Source organism: Dipodomys merriami, unplaced genomic scaffold (genome assembly GCF_024711535.1).
Source record: "Dipodomys merriami isolate MVZ:Mamm:240054 unplaced genomic scaffold, mDipMer1.0.p SCAF_447, whole genome shotgun sequence".
Classification (NCBI taxonomy): Eukaryota; Metazoa; Chordata; class Mammalia; order Rodentia; family Heteromyidae; genus Dipodomys; species Dipodomys merriami.
The window spans coordinates 418,455-446,306 of record NW_027206010.1 but is presented as its reverse complement, the minus strand read 5'-3'; the positions used below and the strand labels follow the sequence as shown (position 1 = coordinate 446,306).

The 27,852-nt window shown below is 40.9% G+C and overlaps 1 protein-coding gene across 2 annotated transcripts in view; it reads right to left on the bottom strand.

The window, feature by feature from the left end:
- Positions 1 to 27,852, bottom strand: part of LOC138808202 (DNA repair protein RAD50-like) — a 191,738-nt gene that overhangs the window by 18,050 nt on the left and 145,836 nt on the right. For both annotated transcript variants that reach the window (XM_069994184.1, XM_069994185.1), the window contains 12 exons: positions 27,471 to 27,653; positions 23,790 to 23,947; positions 21,642 to 21,817; positions 20,918 to 21,155; positions 16,851 to 17,040; positions 16,375 to 16,501; positions 15,761 to 15,954; positions 12,595 to 12,705; positions 11,697 to 11,789; positions 11,502 to 11,615; positions 8,229 to 8,356; positions 4,886 to 5,110 (listed from right to left, as the gene is read on the bottom strand). In XM_069994184.1, coding sequence (XP_069850285.1) covers positions 4,886 to 5,110; positions 8,229 to 8,356; positions 11,502 to 11,615; positions 11,697 to 11,789; positions 12,595 to 12,705; positions 15,761 to 15,954; positions 16,375 to 16,501; positions 16,851 to 17,040; positions 20,918 to 21,155; positions 21,642 to 21,817; positions 23,790 to 23,947; positions 27,471 to 27,653 — 1,937 coding nt within the window. The remainder of the gene's footprint in view (positions 1 to 4,885; positions 5,111 to 8,228; positions 8,357 to 11,501; positions 11,616 to 11,696; positions 11,790 to 12,594; positions 12,706 to 15,760; positions 15,955 to 16,374; positions 16,502 to 16,850; positions 17,041 to 20,917; positions 21,156 to 21,641; positions 21,818 to 23,789; positions 23,948 to 27,470; positions 27,654 to 27,852) is intronic.

Below are 27,852 nucleotides of genomic sequence, written 5' to 3'. Positions count from 1 at the left end.
AAAACTAGAAGAATATGGCAACTGCTTCAGGTCATTAGAATGGCCAAGGTTATTTTGGAGAAGACCCAAAGTACAGGGAAAAACAGCAAATAAAGATGTGAGAGCCGGGCGCTGGTGGCTCACGCCTATAATCCTAGCTACTCAGGAGGCTGAGATCTGAGGATCGCGGTTCAAAGCCAGCCCGGGCAGGAGAGACCGTGAGACTCCTATCTCAAATAAACCACCAGAAAACCGGAAGTGGCGCTGTAGCTCAAGTGGTAGAGCACTCGCCTTGAGCTGAAGAGCTGAAGGACAGCGCCCAGGCCCAGAGTTCAAGCCCCACGACCAACAAAAAAAAAAAAAAAAAAAAAAAAAAGATGTGAGATTACAGCAAACTAATACAAGTTTCTGCACAGCAAAGAAAACCCAGAGTGAAGAGACAATGTATAAAATACTGAATTGGAAAGCCAGACGCCAGTGACTCACGCCTGTAATCCTAGCTACTCAGGAGGCTGACATCTGAGGATCGCGGTTCAAAGCCAGCCCGGGCAGGAAAGTCTGTGAGACTCTTATCTACAATAAACAAAAGTGGCACTGTGGCTTAAGCTGTAGAGCACTAGCCTTGAGCTGAAGAGCTGAGGCACAGCGCCCAGGCCCAGAGTTCAAGCCTCATGACCGACAAAAAAAAAAAAAAAACTAGCCGGGCGCTGGTGGCTCACGCCTGTAATCCTAGCTACTCAGGAGGCTGAGATCTGAGGATCGCGGTTCAAAGCCAGCCCGGGCAGGAGAGACCGTGAGACTCCTATCTCCAATAAATCACCAGAAAACCGGAAGTGGCGCTGTAGCTCAAGTGGTAGAGCGCTCGCCTTGAGCTGAAGAGCTGAGGGACAGCGCCCAGGCCCAGAGTTCAAGCCCCACGACCGACAAAAAAAAAAAAAAAAAAAAAAAAAAAAAAAACTGAATTAGAGAAAATATATACCACTTATTTTTAAAGGAAAATCCATAAAGCCTTAATTACTTTCTGTTCACTGTAATAAGAAATAAAATTTTTAGCATCTTACATTGAGTTATACATCACAAAAGCAGGTGTATCCTCAAAGGTAATTCAAAACCTATCCAATTGGCCATAGACAATTACAGAGAAAGCAAACCAGGAATTCTTTTTTTTTTTTTTTTTTTTTGGGGGGGGGGGGGGCGGGTGCCGATCATGGAGCCTAAACTCTGGGCCTGGGCGCTGTCCCTCAGCTCAAGGCTAGTGCTCTACCACTTGAGCCACAGCGCCACTTCCAGCTTTTTTCTTTTGGCTTATGTGGTGCTGAGGAATCGAACCCAGGGCCTCAGGCATGCAAGGCAAGCACTCTACCACTGAGCCACCTTCCCAGCCCCAAAACCAGGAATTCTTAAAAGTGGAATAACTTATTTAAATAAACAAGCTCATTAGTAAAAATCACGTTATGGGTTTTCTTTCTCTTGGTTTTTGTCCAAGATCTTTGCACCTCAATATTAATGGAGTTTTGAAAGGGGATGAATGTATATGAACAGAATAGTATAGTGTTCTTGATATATGTAAACTGTTTTGGAATCTCAAATTCTGTATCAATGGTTGTGAAATTCTCAGGCTCATTAAATCCTTGCTTTGTTGTAAAAGCTAATAATAATAATAATAATAAAAAGAAAATATATACCACTGATTCATCTTTCAGGGAGCTGATATCCAGAATGCATAAGAACTAAAACAAGAAACAAATGACTAAATTTAAAAGTGGGCAAATGATCTAAACACACTTTCAAAAGAAGAAATGCAAATGGTCAACAAACATGAAAAAATGCTCAGTATCACTAGCCATCAGAGAATCAAAACAAGATTCTATCTCTTTAGTTAAAATGGCTACTACCAAAAACCCAAGATTGGCACTGGAGCTTGTCTAGCTACTCAGAAGGCTGAGATATGAGGATTGTAGTTCAATGCCAGTCCAGGCAGGAAAGTCCATGAGACTCTTATCTACAGTTAATCAACAAAAAGCTGAAACTGGAGCTGCGACTCAAGTAATAAAGCACCAACCTTGAGCTTAAAAGCTAAGGAACAGCATACAAGCCACAAAACAAACAAAAACCCCCAACCCCCCAGCAAAAATGTGAGGAAAAGGAATTTTCTTTTTTTTGAGGGGGACAGGGGTAGGCTGTTGTCAGTACTGGCATTTTGAACTCAGAACCTTGTACTTGCTGGGCAGATAGCCTACCACTTGAGTCATGATCTTTTTTGCTTTATTTATTCAGATAGGGTTATCAGGCTTTTGCCAAGGGCCAGAAACAGATCAAGATTATTCTATCTATGATTCTCAGAGAATTGATTTTATATTCTTGATGGCAATGTAAATTTCTGAAGTTCCTTAAAAAAATATCCACCAGCCAGGCGCCAGCGGTTTACATCTGTCATCCTAGCTACTCAGAGGCTAAAATCTGAGGATTTTGGTTCCAAGCTAGCCAAGACAAGAAAGTTCATGAGACCAATTAACTACCTGAAAACTGGACGTGGCACCGTGGCACAAAGTGGTAGAGCACTAGTTTTGAGTGAAAAAGCTCAAGGACAGAGCCCAGGCCTGAGTTTAAGCAAGCCCCCATTACCAACCAAATAGGTAGACAGACAGACAGGTAGATAGTCTACCATAGTCTAGAAGCTCAGGCCCTGAGTTCAAGCAACCTCCATGACCGATGGACCAACCAACCAACCAAATCACTCACTCACTCACTCACATAATCTAGCTATCACATTTCCAGTTATATATCCAAGAGGATATGCAATCAACATATCCATACATATACATAACAGCTAAGATATGGAATCAGTGTAGGTGCCCATCAATAAAAAATGGAGTAAAAATGTTATACTTAACATATACATACAGGCAACAATGGACTCAACTATGATTGAAGGGAATTTTGTCATTTGCATGTAATGGGAAGATATTCTGTTCAATGAAATTAGGCAGACACAGATAGATAAATACCCCAAATACGGACCTAAAAATAACATAAGCTAAATGACTTGATCAATGCATACCATATACATATATGGAAACAGCACAGTGAACCCTATTAATATATTCAACTAATATGTTTTCATAAAATAATTTTAGACTAACAAAAAATGGGGGACTGTAAATTAAAGCCGTTTATCACTTTTAAATCCATTAAATTATCAAATACTAAGGAATTTACAGACAATGAAAAAGAATGCATAATAAGACTGGGAATGTGGCTCAGTGGTAGAGTGCTTGCCTAGTGTACATGAAGCCCTGGGTTCAATTCCTCATACACACAAAAAAGTTGGAAGTGGTGCTGTGGCGCAAGTGATAGAATGCTTTGAGCAAAAAGAAACTCAGGGACAGTGCCCGGGCCCTGAGTTCAAGCCCCAGGGGAGAGGGAGAGAGGGAGAGAGGGAGAGAGGGAGAGAGGGAGAGAGGGAGAGAGAGAGAGAGAGAGAGAGAGAGAGAGAATAATGAAAACTGTTGGGAATGTAAACCCATATGCCATATTTAGAAAAAAAAATTAATGTTTTGAAAAAGGCAGCATATTGTGCATCCTGCTGCTATATTGTCACTTCATTATAACTTTGCTCTAGAAGACTTAGCAAGAATGTTTCTAGCATCAAAATTTCTATTTATAAAGGTTTAGGAAAAAAACACAAATATCCAGCCATAGGAAAATGCATACACATTAGTACATATTCACAGTACAATTCTTTTTTTTTTTTTTTTGTCAGTTGTGGGGCTTGAACCCTGGGCCTGAGCACTGTCCCTCAGCTCTTCAGCTCAACGCTAGCACTCTATCACTTGAACTACAGTGCCACTTCCAGTTTTCTGGTGGTTTAATGGAGATAAGAGTTTCCTTGACATTCCTACCCAGGCTGGCTTTGAACCGTGATCCTCAGATCGCAGCCTCCTGAGTGGCTAGGATTACAGGCGTGAGCCACTGGTGCCCAGCCACAGTACAATTCTGTATACCTATGCTAATAAATGAACTATAGTAAAAATCAGCATGGACAAATCAAAACAGCACGTCCTAGGAGAGTACTAGAAATATAGTGCCATGTCTTAAAAGCTTAAAAAACCAAAACACATGTAATAAACCTAGTTTTCAAGCAGCAGAGAAAGCAAAAATCTTTGCCACTGGTTACAAGGAATGAATGCCTGAAAGCTGGTTAAAAAAAAAAAAAAAAAGGAAACCAGTGGCACACGCCTGCAATCCTAGCTACTCAGGAGGCTGAGATCTGAGGATCGTAGTTTGAAGCCAGCCCCAGCAGGAAAACCCATGACTCAAATGGTAGAGAGCTAGAGAGCTAGTGACAGTGCCCAGGCCCGAGTTCAAGCCCCAGGACAAAAAAGGAAGGAAGGAAGGGAGGAAGGGAGGGAGGGAGAGAGGGAGGGAGGGAGGGAGGGAGGGAGGGAGGGAGGGAGGGGCCTCTTAGTGATACCTGTCCATGACAATGATAAACTTCTGGGATTGGTCGGGGGAAGGTGGTATCATTGGTACTCAATCTTAATATGCTTTAAGCCTAACAAAGAATAAGCATTTTGTGTATATGCCTAGGTATATACATTCTATGGTATATATATTAAATGTATTAAAAGAAAGATGAGGGACTGGGAAGGTGGCTCAGTGGTAGAACGCTTGCCTTGCATGCCTGAGGCCCTGGGTTCGATTCCTCAGCACCACATAAGCAAAAAGAAAAAAGCCGGAAGTGGCGCTGTGGCTCAAGTGGTAGAGCGATAGCCTTAAACTGAAGAGCTGAGGGACAGCGCCCAGGCCCAGAGTTCAGGCCCCACGACTGGACCCAAAAGAAAAGAAAGAAAGATGACTAGTAATGAGTAGCAATTTACTATCAAATCTCCAGTCTCATACTTACTGGTCAAGAGTTTTATAATAGATGTCCAGATCCTTGTTCACAAGCTCTGTTGTTCTCATAACAATCATCATTTCTCGATACTTCTCCTCAGCATCCCGAAATTGAGGATCTCGAAGTTCTTTCTTAAAATGAATAATTTCTTCTTCATAACCTTTCTGTCGCCCTAAGGCCAAACTGTGGTTTCTTTTTATACTGTCTATGTTATCTTCCAACTGCTGATGTTCCCTAGAAGACAGAAAAATGACCAATGAGGATCTCTCTAATTTTTAACCAACGAAAGCAGAAATACCACATGATCTCTTTTTAGGGGTAGGAAGGGGCTTGAGGTTTGAACTCAGGGCTTCGTTAGGCAAGCTCTCCAGTCACACCTACAGCTCTTTTTGCTATTGTAATAATTTGAATAGTGTTTTGATTTTTGCCTGGGCTGTAATCTTTTTTTTAACTGTATTTTTTTTTGTCTTTTCTTTTTTTTTTTTTTTTGGTACTGGGGATTGAACCCAGGATATTGCACTTGCTAGGCAAACGCTTTGCCACTGAGCTACATCCCAGCCCTGGGCTATAATCTTGACTTACACATTCCACATCCATGTTATCATACCATTATTGGCTGAGATGGGGTCTTATGGACTTTTTGCATGTGCTTCTCTCTGATCACAATTCTTTTGCTCTCAAACTCCTGAGACAGATACTGTAATCAACTTTAGAATTTTCCCTCTACCTCCACTGGGTAGGGTTAGGGTCTCAATAACATTTGGGGGAGGGGGAGGCAGGAGTAGGTTGTGGGGCTTGAACTCTGGTCCTGGGCACTGTCCCTCAGCTCTTCAGCTCAAAGCAAGCGCTCTACTACTACTTGAGCCAAAGCACCACTTTCAGTTTTCTGGTGGTTAATCAGAAATAACTATCTCACAGACTTTCTAGCCTAGGCTGGCTTTGAACTGCAATCCTCAGATCTCAGCCGAGTAGCTAAGATTACAGTCTTGAGCCACTGGTGCTTGGCTCAGTAACTCTGGCCTTGAACAGTGATCCTCCTGTTCTCAGCCTCTGGAGTAGTTAGGATTATAGGCATGAATACCAGGCCTGTATCATTCATCTCTTTAAAGTGCCATTCTCCTTATCTATCAGTATATGATGAGACTCTCTCCTTGCTTTGTAAGGCTTCATTACTAAACACATGAATCTTGTCAAATTTTTGCTGCATATAAGTTTCTGAATAGCTCATTTTTAATGCACTGGCTAAAGAGCCCTTTTATCAGTACTAAGATCTCACAGAATTCATAAGCCATCTCTAAGGTGGACTAGGAAGGAACAAATTATCTTCTGTATTAGGATGGCAGTAAGTAAATGAAGCACAATCCAGCCAGGTGAATAACCAAGTGTCGATGACTCACCCCTGCAATTCTAGCTACTTGGGAGGCTGAGAATGGGAGAACTCTGGTTCAAGGTCAGCTCAGGCAGAAAAGTTTACAAGATTACCTTTTCAAAACACAGTAGAGTGCCTGTTAGTTTTGTGGAAGGCTGACAACAGGAGGATCTCAGTTCAGGTCAGCCTGGGCAGAAAAGTCTGACATTCTGTCTCAAAGGAAGAAGCTAGGTGTAGTGTCCAGGTGGCTGTCATCCAGGGTATGAGGGGGAGCCTCAAACTAATGGATCACCGCTCCAGTGCACCTGAGCAAGAAGCAAGAACCTACCTCTGAAACCCAGAACAAAAAGGGCTGGAGTGGGGGCTGGGAAGGTGGCTCAGTGGTAGAGCGCTTGCCTTGCATGCTCAAGGCCCTGGGTTCGATTCCTCAGCACCACGTAAGCAAAAAGAAAAAGCCGGAAGTGGAGCTGTAGCTCAAGTGGTAGAGTGCTAACCTTGAGCTGAAGAGCTGAGGGACAGCGCCCAGGCCCAGAGTTCAAGGCCCCACGACCGGACCCAAAAAAAAAAAAAAAAAAAAAAAAAAAAAGGGCTGGAGTGGCTCAAGTAGTAAGAGGAAGCACAATGCCCTGAGTTCAAACTCTAGTACTGGAAAAAAAAAAAAAAAAAGAGAAGGAAGAATCTGACAAATCTTACCCCTCCCCCCAATGCTCTGGTATCCACAAAATTAGAACTGGGACAATCTAGAATGAGTCCCCACTGACAAACTGTGCTGCCAATAACTCCACTGGCAATAGTGTAGATTGTTCAGGCCTCTGACCCTGGATGGCTCATAGCCATAAACTTTATGCTGAATACCACTATGCTGTGCAGCAGAAGATTCAAGACCTGGCATGTTTAATATTAGGTAATTACTGCCCATCACCACAGTATGTTATCAATTCTATACTATTTCTTCAATTTTAAGGCCATAAAACATTTTTTTGGTAAAAACAGACTGTCTTTTTAGCTCCAATAAACCACCAGAAAACCAGAAGTGGTGCTATGGCTAAAAGTGGTAAGAGCGCTAGCCTTGATCTGAAGAACTCAGGAACAGCATCCAGGCACAGAGTTCATTCATTCTTTTGTAAACCAGGTACTTAATTTCTTCAAATTAAGAATGTTTAACTAAAAACTATTTTATGCTGGGTATAAAAATATATGCCTGTAATCCCAGCCCTCAGATGGTGGGAGGTCTATAAGTTCAAGGCTACCCTAGGTTATGAGACCCTGATGTTGAAAATGAACTACATACCTTGTGGGTGGGGATGGGAAGGAAAAGCAGAGAGCCTGAGAAAAGGGGTGAAACGGTCCCAAACGAAATATGCTCTTTACCTGACTTAACTGTAACCCCTCTGTACATCACCTTTATAATAGCAACCTTAAAAATTTTTAAAAAGAAGTCGAGCCCCGGTGGCTCATGCCTATAATCCTAGCTACTCAGAAGGCTGAGATCTGAGGATAATGGTTCAAAGCCAGACCAGGCAGGAAACTCTGTGAGACTCTTATCTCCAATTAACCATCAGAAAACCAGAAGTGGTACCATAGCTCAAGTGCATAGTGCTGGCCTTAAGCTGAAGGGCTCAGGGACAGAGCCCAGACCCAGAGTTTAAGCTCCATGACCAAACCAAAAAATAAAAATTTTTTTGAAAACAAGATGAAACCCTGACTTAAGAATAAATAAATGGTGCTGATGGCTCACATATGTCATCCTACCTTCTCAGGCGGCTGAGATCTGAGGACTGCAGTTCAAAGCCAACCAGAGTAGAAAAGTCTGAGACTCAATCTCCAGTTAACAAGCAAAAAAGCCAGAAATGGAGCTAAGGCTCAAGCTGTAGAGCACTAGTCTTGAGTATAAAAGCTCAGAGACAGTGCTCAGGCCTTGTGTTCAAGCTCCAGGACTAGCCCATAGTGGGGGAAAAAAATTGCCAAACTATAAAAACATACTTTCTCATCTGCAGGACTTGCATTTGACCCATTTCCTTCAAATGTCGTTTTCTTTCTTCTTCAACCTCTTTCAGTTCCTCATTTCTTTTTCTTAGGGTAAGGTTATCTTGTAGCCACCTTTCTTGTATCTAAATATGAAACCAATTAACAAAAATAACCAAGTTATTAACAAGAGATCTGCATCAGGCAATTAACTACTAGTGCTAATTCTGCCTTAGATTTAAATTTGATAGAGGGAAAATAAGCCAGCTGCTGAAGAAATCTCCAGCCTATTCTTCCCTCCGGTACCATTCCAGGGGCCTAAGAGCCACATCTCCAGTTCTGAGATTTTTTTTTTTTTTGGGTCAGTCATGGAGGTTGAACTCTGGGCCTGGGCGCTGTCCCTCAGCTCTTCAGCTCAGGCTATCCCTCCACCACTTGAGCCATAGCTCCAACTTCCAGTTTTCTGGTGGTTAATTGGAGATTAAGAGTCTCATGGACTTTCCTGCCTAGATGCCTTTGAACTGTGATCCTCAGATCTCAGCCTCCTGATATAGCTAGGATTACGGGTGTGAGCCTCTGGCACCTGGCCAGTTCTGAGATATTTGTGTGGAACTCAGGGCCTCATGATCATAGTTGGTACTTTACCACTTAAGCCAAATATTCTGTAATATAGTTACATAAACATATGAAGGTATTCAGCATGTAATTAGGTCAGACCAAGAGTCAATTTACCTATCATTTATATATTTAAAATTTCTTGGTGGTATAGCCATATACTCACCAAAAAGCTGATCTAGCTAGTTTTCGAAGAATCTTTTTATGCTTGTTTTTTGTATGATGGAGAACAAATCCATTCTGAGCAAACAGTTCAGGCTATACCCCTAGAGCCTTTTAAAGAGACCTTTTACTTTTGATAGTGGTAGAATATAAACTCATTCTTGCTAGGCTGGCATAATGCTGATCCAAGCTTCTAGCCCTGTTTTCCACTCATTATAAGGTCTCCCTTTCTACCCAAGAGCATGCCTGAACCACAGTCCACCTATTTTTAGGTTTCCCATCATTGCTGGGATCATAGGTATATACTATTATGTCCAACTTCTCTTCCACAGAGATGGAATATCAGACTTTTCTACCCAGACTGGTCTGGCACCTCGGTCCTTTCAATCTCAGCTTCTTGTGTAGCATGTGATGACAGCTACACATCCCTGTGTCTAACTATGGATTGTAAAGGGGTCTCAAAGCTTGGACCCAGCTGGCCTTGAATTGTAATCTTCCTGTTGCTAGTCTTCCAAGTAGATAGGATTATAGGTATGAGCCACTGGTGCCTGGATTAAAGAGTTTTAACTAGTGCTTACAACCAAGCAAATAGTAAATTTTGTTCAAAACATTAAGAACAGAAAAATGATGTAGTTACAAAGACATTAACTCCCATACCTGAATATATACATGTGAAAGGCAACTTGACATTTTAATTATATTATGGAAATGACTTCCTTTAGAGAAAATAAGTCATATGGAAACCAAATGCAAAATGATTTACTATAGTGAAGATTTTCCTTGCAGAATACTTGCCAAATTTGAGCTAAGAGTCTCTTGGACTTTTCTTCCTAGGTTGATTTTCAATTTTGATCCTCAAATCTCAGCCTCCTACATAGCTAGGATTATAAGTATGAGCCACCAGCACCTAGCCCTTACAGATAAAAGTAAATATATGGCTTCAATCCATCTCTTGATTTATTCATTTATCCCACCTAAACATATATTAGAAGAAAACATACAGATACATGTAGGATTTTCACTACCATACAATGTAACCAGACAATGCAAGTTATGGTACATACACACACAAAAAATGGTATATTTTGTAATCAGTAACAATGCAGCTGGACATGATGGTGAACTCTGCAATCCTAGCACTTGAGATACTATAGGCAAGAGGATCATAAGTTTGAGGCCATCCTGGGCTACTCAGTGACACCTTGTGTCAAAAATCAAAAATGTAACAAAAAAGATAGGAACACAATTCATTTGTGAATCAATATGTAAGATCCAATTATGCTAGCAGAAAACAGTTATAAAACAATGCATGATATAATCCCATCTGTAAAGGTTATACACACAAATATAAACTTATTACCCCATCTGCTGCTGATGAATAAAAATCTTTTAAGAACAAGAACCAGGCACCAATGGCACACATCTATAATCCTAGTTACTCAGGTAGCTAAGATCTGAGGACTGAAGTTCAAAGCCCATCTCAGCAGGAAAGTCTACAAGACTCTTAATCTCCAATTAACTAGCAAAAAAGCCAGAAATAGAGTTATGGCTCAAGTGGTAGACCACTAGCCTTGAGCAAAAGAGCTCAGGGATAGTAATCAAGCCTTGAGTTAAGAAAAGCCCCAGTATAGGTACGTACATATGTACACACACACACACACACACACACACACACTCTCTCTCTCTCTCTCTCTCTCTCTCTCTCTCTAATAGTAATAACACCAAGGAACTAAGACCTGGAACTAGAAGGAGAGGAATACTTAATTTTATGTCTTTATGTTTAAACTTTTACCATATAGACCTTGTATTAAAAATCAAAATGAAGGGCTGGGAAGGTAGCTCAGCTGTAGAGTGCATTCCTTGCAAGCATGAGGCCCTGGGTTCGATTCCTCAGCACCACGTAAACAGAAAAGGCCAGAAGTGGCGCTGTGGCTCCAGTGGTAGAGCGCTAGCCTTGAGCTGAAGAGCTGAGGGACAGCGCCCAGACCCAGAGTTCAGGCCCCATGACCGGCAAAAAATAAATAAATAAAAATAAAAATGAAAAATAATTTTACTGGAATTGCTTTTCTCTGTATTTCCACTGACTTAATAATACCATCTATTATAATAAAATGAAATATACGGCTGGGAATGTGGCTTAGTGGTAGAGTTAGCATGCAGAAAGCCCTGAGTTCAATTCCTCAGTACCACCTAAACAGAAAAAGCTAGAAGTGGCGCTGTAGCTCAAGTGGTAGAGTGCTAACTTTGAGCACAAAGAGACTCAGGGACAGCACCCAGGCCCTGAGTTCAAGCCTCATAACTGGCAAATAAATAAATAAATAAGTAAATAAATGAAATACAAAAAAGAATGTTACAGATGCTGTGAGCAAAAGATTCACTTATTTTTAAAGTAGTTGTACAATGTGTCAATTTATAAGTATCATGATTCATCTTCCTCATCTTGCCAACCTCACCCATACACTCGCTTATGTGATTCCATTTTCATGTATGTACATTGAATATAAAAAGACCTACCTTCTGTGTATCAATGTCTTGCCTCATTGTTCCCATTTCTTTACTTATCTTTTCTTTGTGTTTGTCACATTCACTTAGTTGAGCTATTACCTTATTAAGTTCAGTTTCTTTTTGCTACAAAAAAACAAATTCTTTAAGCACATGAAGTAAAAATATGACCAAATAAATAATTTCAAGTTTATAAGTTGAAGTTACCTCCTTATAGTTATCTTTTCCATCTTGAATGTAATTTTCAATGTCTTTCATATAACCATTAATATTTTTAACCTTCTCTTTGATATCATTCAGCTGTGAAAAACATTTAATAAATGTATACAGTGTAAAAACAGGACACGTAATAGTATAGAATAGTGAAACACTGGATTCTAAAGTAAGGAGTTTCAGTTTCCACCAGTACCAAATGTTGTGATCTCAGATAAGTCCCTCTATCACCATGCAGGGGAGGAGTTTCAATTCTTACCTTCTATTATTGGTCAATATGTTTTTGTTTTTTCTCACCAGTCCCAGGGCTTGAACTCAGGGCCTGGACACTGTCCCCAAGCTTCTTTTGCTTAAGGCTAGCACTCTATCATTTGAGCCACAGCACCACTTAGGGATTGAGCCCAGAGCTTCATGCGTGCTAGGCAAGCACTCTACCACTAAGCCACATTCCCAGTCCATAAGTTTATTACCTAATCTAACAATAACTTCCAATGTCAAAATTATATCATAAGGACTGAGGTGCAGTGCTTGCCTAGCCCTAGGTTCTATCCCCAACATACACAAACACAGTATATATATTAGTCTGAAAATGCTATTTACTTCATCAAGCTATATAGTTATATATGAAATAAATACTAGCTACTCAGGAGGCTGAGATCTGAAGATCATGGTTCAAACTGTGAGACTCATCTCCAATTAAACACCAGAAACCGGAAGTGGTGCTTGGCTCAAAGTGGTAGAGCGCTAGTCTTGAGCAAAAGAGCTCAAGGATAGCACCTCGGCCCAGAGTTCAAGCCCCATGACAGTGGAAAAAAACGGGGGGGGGGGGGGGGGGGAGGGATATATAAATAAACTTAATACCTGATAAGTAAATACATAAGTGAAATCTTACTTTGTCCTGTGCTGTTTTATTGCTGGAATATTTTTTGTTGATTATTTCTTCTTTTTCTTGCTGGAATTTTTCCAATGTGGTTTCTAAAGGGTTTATCTGTTCCTTTGCATCCTAAAAATAGAAAATACATCAAATTTTATATAATATTCCACTATCTTATTTTAGGTGTCACACATATTTCATGTGCCAGCCTTTAGAGTTAAGTCATCTACTTATTTTGACAATCCTGTGAGCAAGCTCCTATTATTTTCATCCTCATATTTCAAAGGAACCAAGTCTTCTCTAAGGTCATACAATGGTAAATGAAGAAACCAAGATTCTAACCACTCTAGCTCCACAGTTCTTCTAACCACTCTAGCTCCACAGTTCTTCTAACCACTCTAGCTCCACAGTTCACTATCGTGTGTGTGTGTGTGTGTGTGTGTGTGTTGTATGTGTGTGTGTGTGTTGTGTGTGTGTGTGTGTGTGTGTTGTGTGTGTGTGTGTGTTAGTACCAGGGGGCTCAAACTCAGGCTCAAGAATAGTGCTCTACTATTTAAGCCATACCACTAGTCCGGCTTTTTTACTGGTTAACTGGAGGCAGAATCTTTACTAAGACTTTTCTGACTGGGCTGGCTTCAAAGCTCAGCCTCCTGAGAAGCGTGTGAGCCATTGGCACATAGTCCAATGTCTTCATTGTCTTTTTTTTTGGTTGGTCGTGGGGCTTTGAACTCTGGGAGTGGGCGCTATCCCTGTGCTCTTCAGCTCAAGGTGAGCGCTCTACCCCTTGAGCCACAGTGCCACTTCTGGTTTTCGAGTGGTTTATTGGAGATAAGAGTCTCACGGACTTTCCTGCCTGGGCTGGCTTTGAACCATGATCCTCAGATCTCAGCCTCCTGAATAGGTAGGATTACAGGCATGAGCCACCAGCACCCGGCTATGTCTTCATTGTCTTTTTTTTTTTTTTTTTGTCGGTCGTGGGGCTTGAACTCTGGGCCTGGGCGCTGTCCTTCAGCTCTTCAGCTCAAGGCGAGCGCTCTACCACTTGAGCTACAGCGCCACTTCCGGTTTTCTGGTGGTTTATTTGAGATAGGAGTCTCACGGTCTCTCCTGCCCGGGCTGGCTTTGAACCGCGATCCTCAGATCTCAGCCTCCTGAGTAGCTAGGATTACAGGCGTGAGCCACCAGCGCCCGGCTTGTCTTCATTGTCTTAATCACTATACAATACTATCTCCATTTCTGATTTGATTCTAAGTCTAGGCTTATGTGCTGTTGAGTATGAATTTTCATGAGTTTAATACAATCAAATTATAGGTAGGAAGGCTCAGTCAATCCAGAATTCTCTTACAGATGGGCATATGATGGAGCAAGCTTAAAAAAATCACATCTGAAGGTTAATACAGGAGGTTTCTTATATAAAATAACTTCTATTTTTTCCTCTTCTAATTTTTTTATGTTCTATCAAGATGGAACTAAAAGATGTTGAAAGAAAATCTGAATAACAAACAGCTAAACTACAAGGAATAGACTTGGATCGAACTGTTCAACAAGTAAATCAGGAAAAACAAGAAAAACAACATATCTGTCCTTAAGCTTGGTATGTTAACAGTATTTTAAGGTAATTAATACTGGTATGTTGATACGGGTATATTCACATCTATTCTGGAAGGAAGGGGCTTTTAATTTATTTTACAGAGAAGTAGTTCCCATTGTTTAGGCTTGTAATGTCTCTTTGACATTTGTATAAATCTTTTGCTCAAAACAATGATCCTCAAGCACCTTAAGATCCTGAAATACACTGGATGCCCATGATTCATCCCTGTAAACATAGCTACTCAGGAAGTTGAGGTCTGAAGATCTTGGGCTGAAGCCAGGCCAAGCAAGAAAGTTTATGAGACACTTATCTCCAATAAATTACCAAAAAAGCCTGAAGTAATGCTGTGGCTCAAATGGGAGAGTACTAGCCTTGAGCAAAAGAACCTCAGAAAGAGCACCAGGCCCTGAGTTCAAGAAGCTCCAGGACAGGAAAGAAAGAAAGAAAGAAAGAAAGGAAAGAAAGAAAGAAAGAAAGAAAGAAAGAAAGAAAGAAAGAAAGAAAGAAAGAAAGAAAGAAAGAAAGAAAGAAAGAAAGAAAGAAAGAAAGAAAGAAAGAAAGAAAGAAAGAGAGAGAAAGAAAGAGAGAAAGAAAGAAAGAAAGAAAGAAAGAAAGAAAGAAAGAAAGAAAGAGGAAGGAAGAAAGGCAGGCAGGCAAGCAAGCAAGCAGGGAGGGAGGGAAGGAGGGAGGGAGGGAAAGAAAGGAAGGGAAGAAAGAAAGGAAAGACAGACAGACAGACAGAAGGAAAGAAAAAGAAAGAAAGAAAGAAAGAAAAGAAAGAAAGAAGCAAGGAAGGAAGGAAGGAAGGAAACGTACAGTAATTAACTAGGCTTGGAAATGTATTTAGTTCTTACTGAATGAGTATAATCATGAAAACTTGGGTTAAAACACTTCATAAGTTTAATTGGATGAGTCTTAAATTTAATGAATTTTAGATGTGACCTCTCAAAATGCATTCCAGTACATGTGGCAACTAAGGCCTGCTTGCTGTCCTGGTAAGAGTCTGAGAAAACATCTGGAATCAAGAGGAAAGAGTTCTGTGACACTGAGAGCCCACTGAACACAGTAATTGCAGATAACACAAACCATCTACAGGAGTAGAATACTTTTTTTTTAATTTATTTATTTTTGGTCCTGTCGTGGGGCCTGAACTCTGGGTCTGGGTCTGAGCTCTTCAGCTCATGGCTAGCGCTCTACTACTTGAGCCACAGTGCCACTTCCGGCTTTTTTCTTTTTGCTTATGTGGTGCTGAGGAATCGAACCCAGGGCCTTGAGCATGCAAGGCAAGGCAAGAGCTCTACCACTGAGCCACCTTCTCAGCCCCAGGAGTAGAACACTTATATGGTTATCTACCCCCCACCAGACACCTCCAATAATATGAAGTTCACTACTTAGCCAGGCACTTGGTTCTTTACCATAGCCAAGATCCTCCTTTCAAATTCTTTACTTACTAGTACACATTCTGTTACTCAGAAACCACACAAAAGATTAAACTATTTTCATTTGATCCTCACAATAATGGCCACATCAGTTAAGAAGATTTCATGTATACGAACCACTTAAAAAACAAACATATGATTAGAGTATTTTTACCTTGATTTCTCTGTGTAAAGATTGAACTTCAGTGGATAATTCCACCGTCTGCTCTTCCAGTTGCTGACGACGTTGTAAATTAGTGGCTATCTGAAGTTTTTCTGACTTAAGCTCATTTGTCATACTTTTTAGGTGTTGAATTTGTTCTTGCTGGTCCTGTATGAGTTTACGATTCAATTCAATCTTACTGGAAACTACACAAAAATATAGACATAGGGATTAATCTAAGGAAACACTAAGGATGCCCGGAATTGCCCAGTTAAGTTTTACAGAGCTATGAAACTCATGAAGGCTAAATTTCAGTGGGCCCACAAGAGTGGGACTAGAACCCCTCCAGTCCCACCAGGCTTGCTGGACCTTCCTAGCCAATCACTGGGAAAGTAGGTATGACTGAGAAAGAACTCATCTGCAATGTCTCCAAACATCCCATATATCTGCTGTGCACAAAGTAAAAAAAAAAAGAGTAGAAATGCTTTTGAGGGAGGAGAAAGAATATACTGGGGCTGGAAGAAAGAAAGCTTTTTGTTCATGAATTATGCATGAAATTCACTATAAAAAGCATGTACTGGCAATGTTGAAATCTTTATTGATAAAAAGGAAAAAGACTATACTACCTGTATCTAATTTGTGTTGTTTTTCTTGTTTTTCTTGGTTTACTTGTTGAACAGTTCGATCCAAGTCTATTCCTTGTAGCTTAGCTGCTTGTTGTGCAATTTTTCTTTCAACATCTTTTAGTTCCATCTTAACATTAAAAAAAAAGGAGGAAAAAAATAGAAGTTATTTTATCTAAGAAACCTACTGTGGGGGGGGAAGGGGGGGAAGGAGAAGGATTGGGATTGGGGGGGAGGGGGGAGGCTGGGAAGGGATGTGAAAGATAAACAAAGGAGGAGGCTGCAATGCTTGGTAAGAAATGTACGCATTATCCTGCCCATGTAATTGTAACTCCTCTGTACAGTATGTTCACAAATAAAATAAAATTAAAAAAAAAAAAGAAACCTACTGTATTACCTTTGCTTAAAGTGAAACTCTAACAAGGTAAACAAAGATAAAATGACTAAGCCAATTTTCTTCTGCTTTAAAATAAACTTACCTGGAACCTCTCCATGATTGTAACATCTGTTAAACATACTTTAGCACTTTCTTCTTCAGGTATTATTGTACCCAAAAGAGTTTCTTGCTCTTCTATATCATTCTTTAGGCGCTGTATGTCTCTATTGACATTCTGAAGTCTGTTTCTTAATTCTGGTATTTCCTTCTCCTTCAAATCAATTATGCTCTGCCTTTGGAGAAAACACATAAAAACAATCTATTTGCCAGTGGTTGACATCTGTTATCTTTGCTACTCAGGAGGCAGAGACCTGGAGATCTGAAGTTCAAAGCCAGCACAAGTAGAAAAGTCTGCAAGATCCATCTCCAGTTAAGCAACAAAAAGTGAAAGAATATTGCTGAGAGCCAGAAAGAGGAGCAAGAGTGTGACGTCTTGATTCCAAGCCATAGTACAATCATCTCCAAGAAAAAACCAACACACACACAAAAATGGCATTTTTAAAATAAAGTTATTGTATTTCTGTATAATTAAAAGTATCTTGAGAACATATAAATATCCTGCTTCTTAAAAGTTTTTCCCACTGATTTTAGCACCCATTGACAAATTTTTTTTGGAATAATTACTACTGGGGTGTTTGTCAAACTGAGAAATGAAGTCTACCAGTTGGCTGAACATATTCATCATACTCATCTGGTTCATAAAGGGCCAATCAAAGCAGAGAGGGGGCAAAATGGTGGATTGAGAACATTTACCATTTAAATTCTATGAATGAGAATAATCTGGTAAAGCAACAAGATTCTAAGAGGGGAAAGAGGAAGAAAAGAGAGGGCCTGGGAAGGTGGCTCAGTGGTAGAGTGCTTGCCTTGCATGCATGAGGCCCTGGGTTTGATCTCTCAGCACCACATAAAAAAGAAAAAGGCAGAAATGGCACTGTGGCTCAAGTGGTAGAGTCTGAAGAGCTGAGGGACAGCGCCCAGGCCCAGAGTTCAGGCCCCACGACCGATGAAAGAAAGAAAGGAAGAAAGACAGACAGAGGGAAGAAGAGAGGGAAGAAGGGAAGGAAGGAAGGAAGGAAGGAAGGAAAGAAAGAAGGAAGGAAAGAAGGAAGGAAGGAAGGAAAGAAGGAAGGAAGGAAGGAAGGAAGGAAGGAAGGAAGGAAGGAAGGAAGGAAGGAAGGAAGGAAGGGAGGGAGGAAAAGAGAAACTATAAGAAGTTTGTGCAGCCGGGCGCTGGTGGCTCACGCCTGTAATCCTAGCTACTCAGGAGGCTGAGATCTGAGGATCACGGTTCAAAGCCAGCCCGGGCAGGAAAGACCGTGAGACTCCTATCTCCAATAAACCACCAGAAAACTGGAAGTGGCGCTGTAGCTCAAGTGGTAGAGCGCTGGTCTTGAGCTGAAGACCTGAAGGACAGTGCCCAGGCCCAGAGTTCAAGCCCCATGACCGACAAAAAAAAAAAAAAAAGAAGTTTGTGCAGATGGGTAGTGGCTATAGGCCCCACTGTGAGAAGTGCTGCCATCCCCCAGAAACCCAGCTTAAGTGTAGGATGTGGGATGAACAACCAAGCTACAGCAGCAGCTTAAAAATTGTGCACACATGCCATTAGAGACAGCTGAGTCATATCATGTATTCTCATAAACACATATCCTTCACCACTGCGGTATATAGGTTTTGATACCTTCTTTTAGAATGAATACTCTAAGATGTTAAAATATTGTTCTTTTTCAAAAACAGCAAGTTGAGTGCCAGTGGCTCATGCCTGTGATCCTAGCTACTTAGGAGGCTGAGATCTGAGAATCTCTGTTCAAATTAGCCCAGGAAGAAATATCCATGAGACTCTTACCTGCAATTATCCACAAAAACACCACAAGTAGAGCTAGAGCTCAAGTGGAGAGTGCTAGCTTTGAATGAAAAAACTAAGGGACAAGACCCAGGAGCTCCTAAGTTCAATCCCCTGTACTGGTATCAAAAAAAAAAAAAAAAAAGAAAAGAAAGAAGAGAGAGAGAGAGAGAGAGAGAAAGAAAGAAAGAAAGAAAGAAAGGAGAGAGAGAGAGGAACGGAGGGAAGAAGGGAGGGAGGGAGGGAGGGACGGAGGGAGGAAGGAAGGAAGGAAGGAAGGGAAAAGAAAAGAGTCAAGAAATCTCTCTCAGGGGCTGGGAAGGTGGCTCAGTGGTAGAGCGCTTGCCTTGCATGCTCGAGGCCCTGGGTTCGATTCCTCAGCACCACATAAGCAAAAAAGAAAAAAGCCGGAAGTAGCGCTGTGGCTCAAGTGGTAGAGTGCTAGCCTTGAGCTGAAGAACTGAGGGACAGCGCCCAGGCCAGAGTTCAGGCTCCACGACCGGACCCAAAAAAAAAAAAAAAAGAAATCTGTTCCAGAGAACTGGCTACTGAGATCAATTAAGATTCTTTGGTTTTCCCATTTTTGTGACATTTATTACATGGGAAACATAAGGAGAACCATAGTTCAATTCTAACCTAGGCAAACAGTATCAGTGAGACTGTCACAAAAGTAAGTCAGATGCATAATCCCAGCTACTTGAAGTAGCTTGGGAGGTCAAGGCAGGACGATAGTAGTCTGAGGCTAACCTAAGCAAAACTGCAAGACCCAGATGTCCTAGCTACTTGGGAGATTAAGACTGAAAGATTACAGTTCAAGGCTAGCCCAAGCAAAAAGTTCAAGAGACGCCATCCCAACCAATGCCTGGGCACAGTGGTTGTATGCCTGTCATCATGGCTACATGGGAAGCTGGAATATAGGGGATTGTAGTTTCAGGCCAGCCAGGGGAAAAAAGTTTGAAAGACTCCATCTCAACAGAAAAAAGCTGGGGACAATGTGGTGTGCCTGTCATCCCAGCTATAAATACGAGGACTGAGTCCAAGCCAGCCTGGGCAAAATCAAGACTCTAAGCAAAAATATGGTGGAGACAGACTCAAGTGGCAGAGTAATTGAGCAAGTCCAAAGCCCTGAGTTAAAACTATAAGACTGCAAGAGCCTGCAAGACTGAAAAACATTAAAAGCAAAAGTATATGGGGGTGGCTCAAGTGGTAAAGTGCTCACCTAACAAGAGCAAGGTCCTAAGTTCACATCTACCAAAATAAGTTTCTCTCTCTCTGCAGGTTACAGAGATGACAACCAAAAACTTGAGGACTCTTCTGTGTGCACTGTCAACTTCAAGTATGAGCTTTGATTTGATCTTTTTCTTTTCAAGATATTACCTTACTCTTTTTCCCCCCACTATCAAGCTGCTGCTCTATCTCCTCATCATAGTCTCTGTGGCCCCAATAATCTTATTTTTACTTGATGCTTTTTACTAGTTATCTATTGTATAACAAGATACCCCAAAACAACTTCGAACGAAAGCACTATTTCTCACAGATACTAAGATTTGGAGATGTGCGCTGACACTAGATCTCTCACGAAGTTTCAGTCCAGCTGTCAAATGAGGTTGAGGTCATCTCAAGACTATGAAATCTGCTTCCAAGCTCACTTGTTCAAAGGCCTCAGGTTCTCCCTATATGAAACTCTCCACAGGATTGCTCAGAGTATGGCATACTAAGGTTTCTTAATCTTGGACAGGCCATGCAATCACTTCTGTCCTATTTTTTATTTTTTTTTTTTGCCAGTCCTGGGCTTGAACTCAGGGCCTGGGCACTGTCCCTGAGATTCTCTGTGCTAGCACCTCTGCCACTTGAGCCACAGAGTCACTTCTGGCTTTTTCTGTTTATGTGGTACTGAGGAATCCAACCCAGGGCTTCATGCATATTAGCCAAGCACCCTACCACTAAGCCACATTCCCAACCCTTCTGTTCTATTTGAAGTTACACAAACCACTCCTAAAACAACTATGTGAACGCCAGGAGGCAGGACTACCAAGAGACTACAAGAAGCTGGCTGTCACAAAGCAGCACATCTTATCTCATTTTTTTTAGAAGTAGGAAAGACATAAAAATATTTTAAAATGCTTTTGGAAGAGTTTTTTTCATACTTTTGTTGAATTTAGAAAACATATCAAGGAACAATTCTAAATCTGTCATAATTTATGCCTTCAAAGCAAGTCTCAGGCGCACGCACGCGCACACACAGAGCACTTCAGAAACCCCAGTCTTACCTCATGGGCACAAGCCCCAGCATTTCATCACGACGCCGTTCTTTCTTCTTTAGTTCTGATTCCGTTGACTTGAGTTTATCTGGAGCAAGTCGCAACTTAGACTGCAAATCACTAATGACATCTTGTAGTTCAGCCTCTGTCTGAAAAACTCTCTGACAGACAGGGCAGCAGGACTGGTTTTCATCTGTCAGCTGAGTAATGAACTGGGAATAAACTGCTGTGGCTCCAGCCAGCATGGCTATTTTAAGAAAATAAAACTTCCAGTCACAAAAATATACATTTTCTTCCACAAACAATATATTCTTGTTTTATAAATATATTACAAATAAAATCATCTGATATTTAAGTCATCCAAAGGAAAGAGCATGATATTCAGATTTTTAAAATTGTTTTTTGGTAACATACAGAAAGTGTAACATGACATTTATTGACAGCTTTTTATATCTAGACACTGTTTTCAAAAAACACACATAAAATATCATTTCTTACACATAAAATATCATTTGCCTCTCTTTAATACCTGGTTGGTAGTTGTTTTCATTTTATAGAGGATGCATCTATAAACTTAGGAAGTTTCAATAATTGCCGAGAAACACTGTGTTACACAACTACAAAGTGAACACAAGCCATATAGTTGCATTTTATAACAAGGTTTTAAAATCTTCCATTAACAGTTACGTGTGAATGAAATTCAAGAGTCAAAATTCTTGATAGTGCAACTTACCTCGCTGTTTGGAGGATTTTTCAATTTCCTCTTTAAGCCTGTCTAAATCACTTTCAAAATCTTGGCTACCACAAACATCAAACATCTTGTCTTCATAACTGCCCAACTTCTCTTCTTTTCTTTTTAGTTCATTACTTATATGATTTTTATTTTGCTCAGCTGATGCTAGTTCCTTGCTATAATAAAAAGAAACATGGGTATTTTAAAACCTAAGATAAATTTGAATAGGCAGATATAAGAGAAATTCTGTCAACGAATCCTAAGGATTTGATCTGACCAGATTCTCTTCTAAATCTGTATGTCTGTTTTCTGGGGATTACACTAAGGGCTTCAAGCATGATAATCATATTACTATATTTGAGCTTTAACCCCAGCTCAAATTCATTTAGTCATTAATTTTCCTTCCCTGCCTTCTGACTTCCTGCCTTCCGACTTCCTGCCTTCCTTTCAGTGGTACTGAGAATTAGATACTTTCTGCTAACAGAGCCCTTGAGCCACATCCCAGTCCTCCAAATACTTTCTTTAGAAGTCACTGCAATACTCTACACTTCCAACCATAATGTACCCCTTGGATACTAACTACCAATCCTTCTCCTGACCTACTCCCAGACTACCAATATGTTTAACATTAGTGACTGCAAGGAGTCTAACTCCTTTCTCTTCTCTGTGTGACTCTCAAAGTGACATGACATATAATAATGATTGAATTTCCGTTATATAACTCCCAGTTTCCTGAACTTCAAACTCTAATACTGTATTCCCTAAAAAATCTTCCAGCCAAGTACCAGTGGCACATGCCTATACTCCTAGCTACTCAGGAAACTGAAATCTGAAGATAGATTTGTGGCCAGTCTGGGAAGAAAAGTCCCGGTGAGACTCTTATCTCCAATTAAGCACCAGAATACCCGAAAGTGATGCTGTGGTTCAAGTGCTAAGAGCACTCGCCTTGAAAAATCAGACTTGGCTCCGTGGCTCAAAGTGGTAGCTAGCCTTGAGCAAGAAAGCCCAGAGACAGTGCTCAAGCCCCAAGTTCAGGTCTTGCAACTGACAAAAACAAAAACAGATTTTTCCTGCAAGAAACAAATCTGAGCTGGATATGGTGACAAACAAACAACTATAATCAAACAAATGTCAAAAGAATAGGATGCCCAGTCCTGGGGCTTGAACTCATGGCCTAGAAGCTGTTACCTGAGTATTTTTGCCCAAAGCTACTGCTCTGCCACTTGAGCCACAGTTGCACTTCTGAATTTTTGTGGTTAACTGGAGATCAGAGTATCACAGACTTTCCTGCCCAGGCTGGCTTTGAACTGGGATCTTCAGATCTTAGCCTCTTGAGTACAGCTAGGGTTACAGATGTGAGGCACCAGCACCTTAGGTGTGGTCTCAAAACACAAAAACAAAAATACCCCCACAAATTAAAGCAGCCACAGTCAAATCCACTATCCTTTTCAAAATCTGAAATTTTTAGACAAAAACCATTAGTCTAAGTCAACCTCTGAATATACTAATCACATTTTAAATACTTTAGTCACAAAAATTTTAAAAAATTAAACATCTTAAATCTACAAACTTTTAAGGGCTAGGAGGCTCCACCACTTACTAATTACAATTTAACTTAAAATGCAAACAATAGGTCAATAATAAGACAATATTTCACAAAAGAAACTTGTTTCAAACCAATTAAAAATAAAACAAATATGAATCTATGGTGATGGCAAAACCAAACATTGGGGGTAAGGAGTTAGGGAAAGTGAGAGTACAGGAGAATCAATCTGATTAAACTATGGCACATACATATATGAAATGCCACAATAAAGCCCCTTTGATTAATATAAATTCTAACAAAAATAAAAGGTGAAACATACTATCTGGGGTATGGGTACTTGTGGAAGAGAAACAGAACAGAGGTCAAAGAGAAAAGGTGAAAGAGGGTGAATATGGTCAAAATATTTTATGAACGTGGGAAATACAGAAATGTTTATTGAGATCGGTTTGGGAAGGATGGATGAGGGAGTGACGGATGGGGTGACTCGGATGAAGGCACACTATATGCATATATGTACAATGAACTACCTTAAACATAATTAAGGCTACAAAGAAAACATAAAGTAACATTTCCTTTACCATGATAACAGTGTAACTACTTACTTCAATTTGGCAAGTCTGTTCCTGGTCTGATTAATTTCCTTTGATTTACTATGAAGCCAGTCTTCAAGTTGTTTTTTGTTAGGAAAATACCCCAACAGTGCAGTTAATTCATCACTGTGCCTAGATTTTATTTTTCTGATTTGTTCATCTTTGTCAGCCTATAGATAAAATAACAACACCCCCCCACACACATAATGGTAAAAATACAGCCTGTATCTCTCTCTCTCTCTCTCTCTCACCACACACACACACACACACACACACACACACACACACTAATTGAAATGCTTGACTTAAAAACTATGAAAATGTAAGATGAAATTTTTAAAAAAATCTATCATGTTGGCATAGGGCATTATTTTTAAGCCAAAAGAATAATCCTAAATCTACAAAAATTAAAAACTTTTGCATCTTAAAAGTTAAAGCAAGCCAGGAGCTGGTGGCTCATGCCTATAATCCTAGCTACTCAGGAGGCTGAGATCTAAGGATCATGGTTCAAAACCAGCCTGGGTAGGAAAGTCTGTGAAACTCTGATCTCCAATAAACCACCAGAAAACTGGAAGTGGCGCTGTGGCTCAAGTGGTAGAGTGCTAGCCTTGAGCTGAAAAGCTGAGGGACAGCACCCTAGGTCCAGAGTTCAAACCCACCAGTGGCTCATACCTGTAATCCTAGATACTAAAGAGACTGAAATCTGAGGATCACGGTTTAAAGCCAGCCTTGGCGGAAAAATCCCCATGAGATTCTTTTTTTTTTTTTTTTTTGGTGTGTGTGTGGGGGGGGGGGGGGGTTTGGTTGTGGGGCCTGGGCACTGTCCCTCAGCTCTTCAGCTCAAGGCTAGACCTCTACCACTTGAGCCACAGTGCCACTTCCGGCTTTTTTTCTTTTTGCTTATGTAGTGCTGAGGAATCGAACCCATGGCCTCATCATGCAAGGCAAGCGCTCTACCACTGAGCCACCTTCCCAGCCCCCCCATGAGACTCTTATCTCCAATTAACTACTCAAAAACTGGAAGTGGTGCTGTGGCTCAAACAGTAGAGCATTAGCCTTAAGGCACAAGAGTCTCAGGGACAGTACCCAGGCCCTAAATTCAAGCCCCACAAATGTTAGGGGGGAAAAAAGTGAAAGCATCTGGGAGCTGGTGGCTCATGCCTATAATCCTAGGTTCTAAGGAGGCTGAGATCTGAGGATAACGGTTCAAAACTAGCCGGACATTAAAATCCATGAGACTTATCTCCAATTAAGCACCAAAAAAAAGCCAGAAGTGGAGCTGAGGCTCACGTGGCAGAGCACTAACTTTGAGTAGGGACAGCATTCAGGCCCTGAGTTCAAGCCCCAGCAATGTCACACAAAAAAAGTTAAAGCAATAGTTAAAGCATTAAGACTTGTACCCATAACTATTTAGGATAAAGAGACCAGGAGGTCCATGGTTCAAGACCACCCTGGCAAAGAAGTTTAAAAGACCCTATTAAAAACAATAAAACAAATGCTGTGCATGGTGGCCTACACCTGACATCTCTGCTACTGCAGAAGCATAATTAGAAGGATCATGGTCCAGACTAGCCTGGTAGAAAAAGTGTGATTCAGAAAAAAAATGAGGCTGAAAGTGTGTTCTGCCTAATTCAAATCCCCAACCTACCACCAGTAGTTCATGCCTGTTATTAATATCTGGGAGACTGAGATTGGGTGCGTTGTATTTAGAGGCCAGGCCTGACAGAGAAGTTGATGAAATTTACCGGTCCCCCCACCCCCACTTCTCAACTGAGAGCTAGGCACACTGGCACACACCCGTTATTCTAGCTATGATAATAGCCTAAAATAGGCAAATTGTGGCCCATGTAGGAAATGAGACCTTTTTTTTTTTGGGGGGGGGGGGGGGGGGTCCGGTCGTGGGGCCTGAACTCTGGGCCTGGGCGCTTTCCCTCAGCTCTTCAGCTCAAGGCTAGCACTCTACCACTTGAGCCACAGTGCCACTTCCAACTTTTTTTTTTTTCTTTTTGCTTACGTGGTGCTGAGGAATCAAACCCAGGGCCTCATGCACGCAAGGTAAGCACTCTACCACTGAGCCACCTTCTCAGCCCACCCCCCTTGTTTTTATTTTGGACGGTGGTGGGACTTGAACTCTGGGCCTGGGTGCTGTCCCTCAGCTCTTCAGCTTAAGGCGAGCACTCTACCACTTGAGCTACAGTGCTACTTCTGGTTTTCTAGTGATTTATTGGAGATAGGAGTCTCACGATCTTTCCTGCCCAGGCTGGCTTTGAACTGTGACCCTCAGATCTCAGCCTCCTGAGTAGCTAGGATTACAGGCGTGAGCCACCGGCGCCAGGCTGGAAATGAGACTTTATCTTAAAATATGCAATGCAAAAAAGGCTGAAGCATGGCTCAGTAGTAGAGTGCCTGCCTGCATAGCAAGCTTGAGACTGAGTTCAAAATCTGATAAAGAAAAAAAAATTAACAGTAATATTCATGTTATGTTTTTGTATTTCTCTATTAATAACTTTTTGTAACTAAAAAGTAAGTTTTGAGGCTGGGAATGTGGCTTAGTGGCAGAGTGCTTGCCTAGCATGCATGAAGCCCTGGGGTTCGATTCCTCATTGCCACATACAAGAAAAAGCCAGAAATAGTGCTGTGGTTCAAGTAGTAAAGTAGTGCTAGCCTTGAGCAAATGAAGCTCAGGGACAGTGCCTAGGCCTGAGTTCAAGCCCAGGACTGGGAAAAAAAAAAAAAAAAGTTTTGCTGGGCTCTAGTGACTGTAGTAATCTTAGCTATTTGGGAGGTTGAAATCCAGACCAGAAGCCAGTCCAAGCAGGAAAGACTCCATCTGCAAAATAACCAGCAAAAAACTCAATATTGCTCAAGTGGCATACAGCAAGCAAACCTAGTGAATATGAAGCCCTGAATTCAAACCTTAATATGGGAGATTAAAAAAGGTAAAGTTTTACCAGGCATTGGGTATATCCCTATAATCTCAGCTACTAGAAAGACTGGGACAGAGGATCAACTTGAATATGGAATTAGGCCACCTTAAATAACACAGTGAGCATACCTTAAAAAAAAAAAAAAAAAAAAGCCAAGGGCTGGTGGCTCACACCTGTAATCCTAGCTACTCAGGAGACTGAGATCTAAGGATTTCAGTTCAAAGCCAGCCCAGGCAGGAAAGTCCATGCGATTCTTATCTCCAATAAACCACTCAGAAAACTGGAAGTGGCATTGTAGCTCAAGTGGTAGAGCACTCGCCTTGAACTGAAGAGCTGAGGGATAGCACCCAGGCTCAGAGTTTAAGCCCCATGACAGACCAAAAAAAAAAAGAAAGAAAGAAAGAAAGAAAGAAAGAAAGAAAGAAAGAAAGAAAGAAAGAAAGAAAGAAAGAAAGAAAGAAAGAAAGAAAGAAAGAAAGAAAGACAGATGACATTTTGTGAACAAATGCAGCAGTAGTACTCACTAGACACTATATTGAAAATGAACTGTGGGTGGGGACTGGAGGGAAAAACTAAGAGGTATACTTAAAAAAACCCTAAGATATGTACTCATTGCCTGATTTATATAACTGAAACCCCTCTGTATGTCACTTGAATATTAAGATCACTTACCTCTAAATGTAAAGCCAATACCAAATCAATATTTCGTTATAGAAACTATTTTAAATGGCAGCCAGTATAATTAGAACCAAAAGGAAAATCCTACTTTGTCTTTGGACAGCATCTCCATCTGGGTGCGAGTAGTTGTATGATGATTTAACTGCTCCATCTCCTGGTCCAGTTTACGCAAGGTCCTGTCTAGGTCTGCCTTCTCATTTTGAAGGCTTATGACTTCTGTTTTTAGGGTTTCTACATTGCTGTCTTTCTCAGCCTTGCTTAGTTCACGTTCCTAATCAACAATACAAACAAATGTGCAGGTTTAGATATTCTCAGCCAAAACTAAGGACAAAATATATGCAAAATTAACTACTACTCAGAAATAAAAATATTATGACTTGTATATAATAAGAGAAAAGACATAAATATTCTTGAGAGAGCCAGATGCTGGTGGCTTATGCCTGTAATCCTAGCTACTCAAGAGGCTGAGA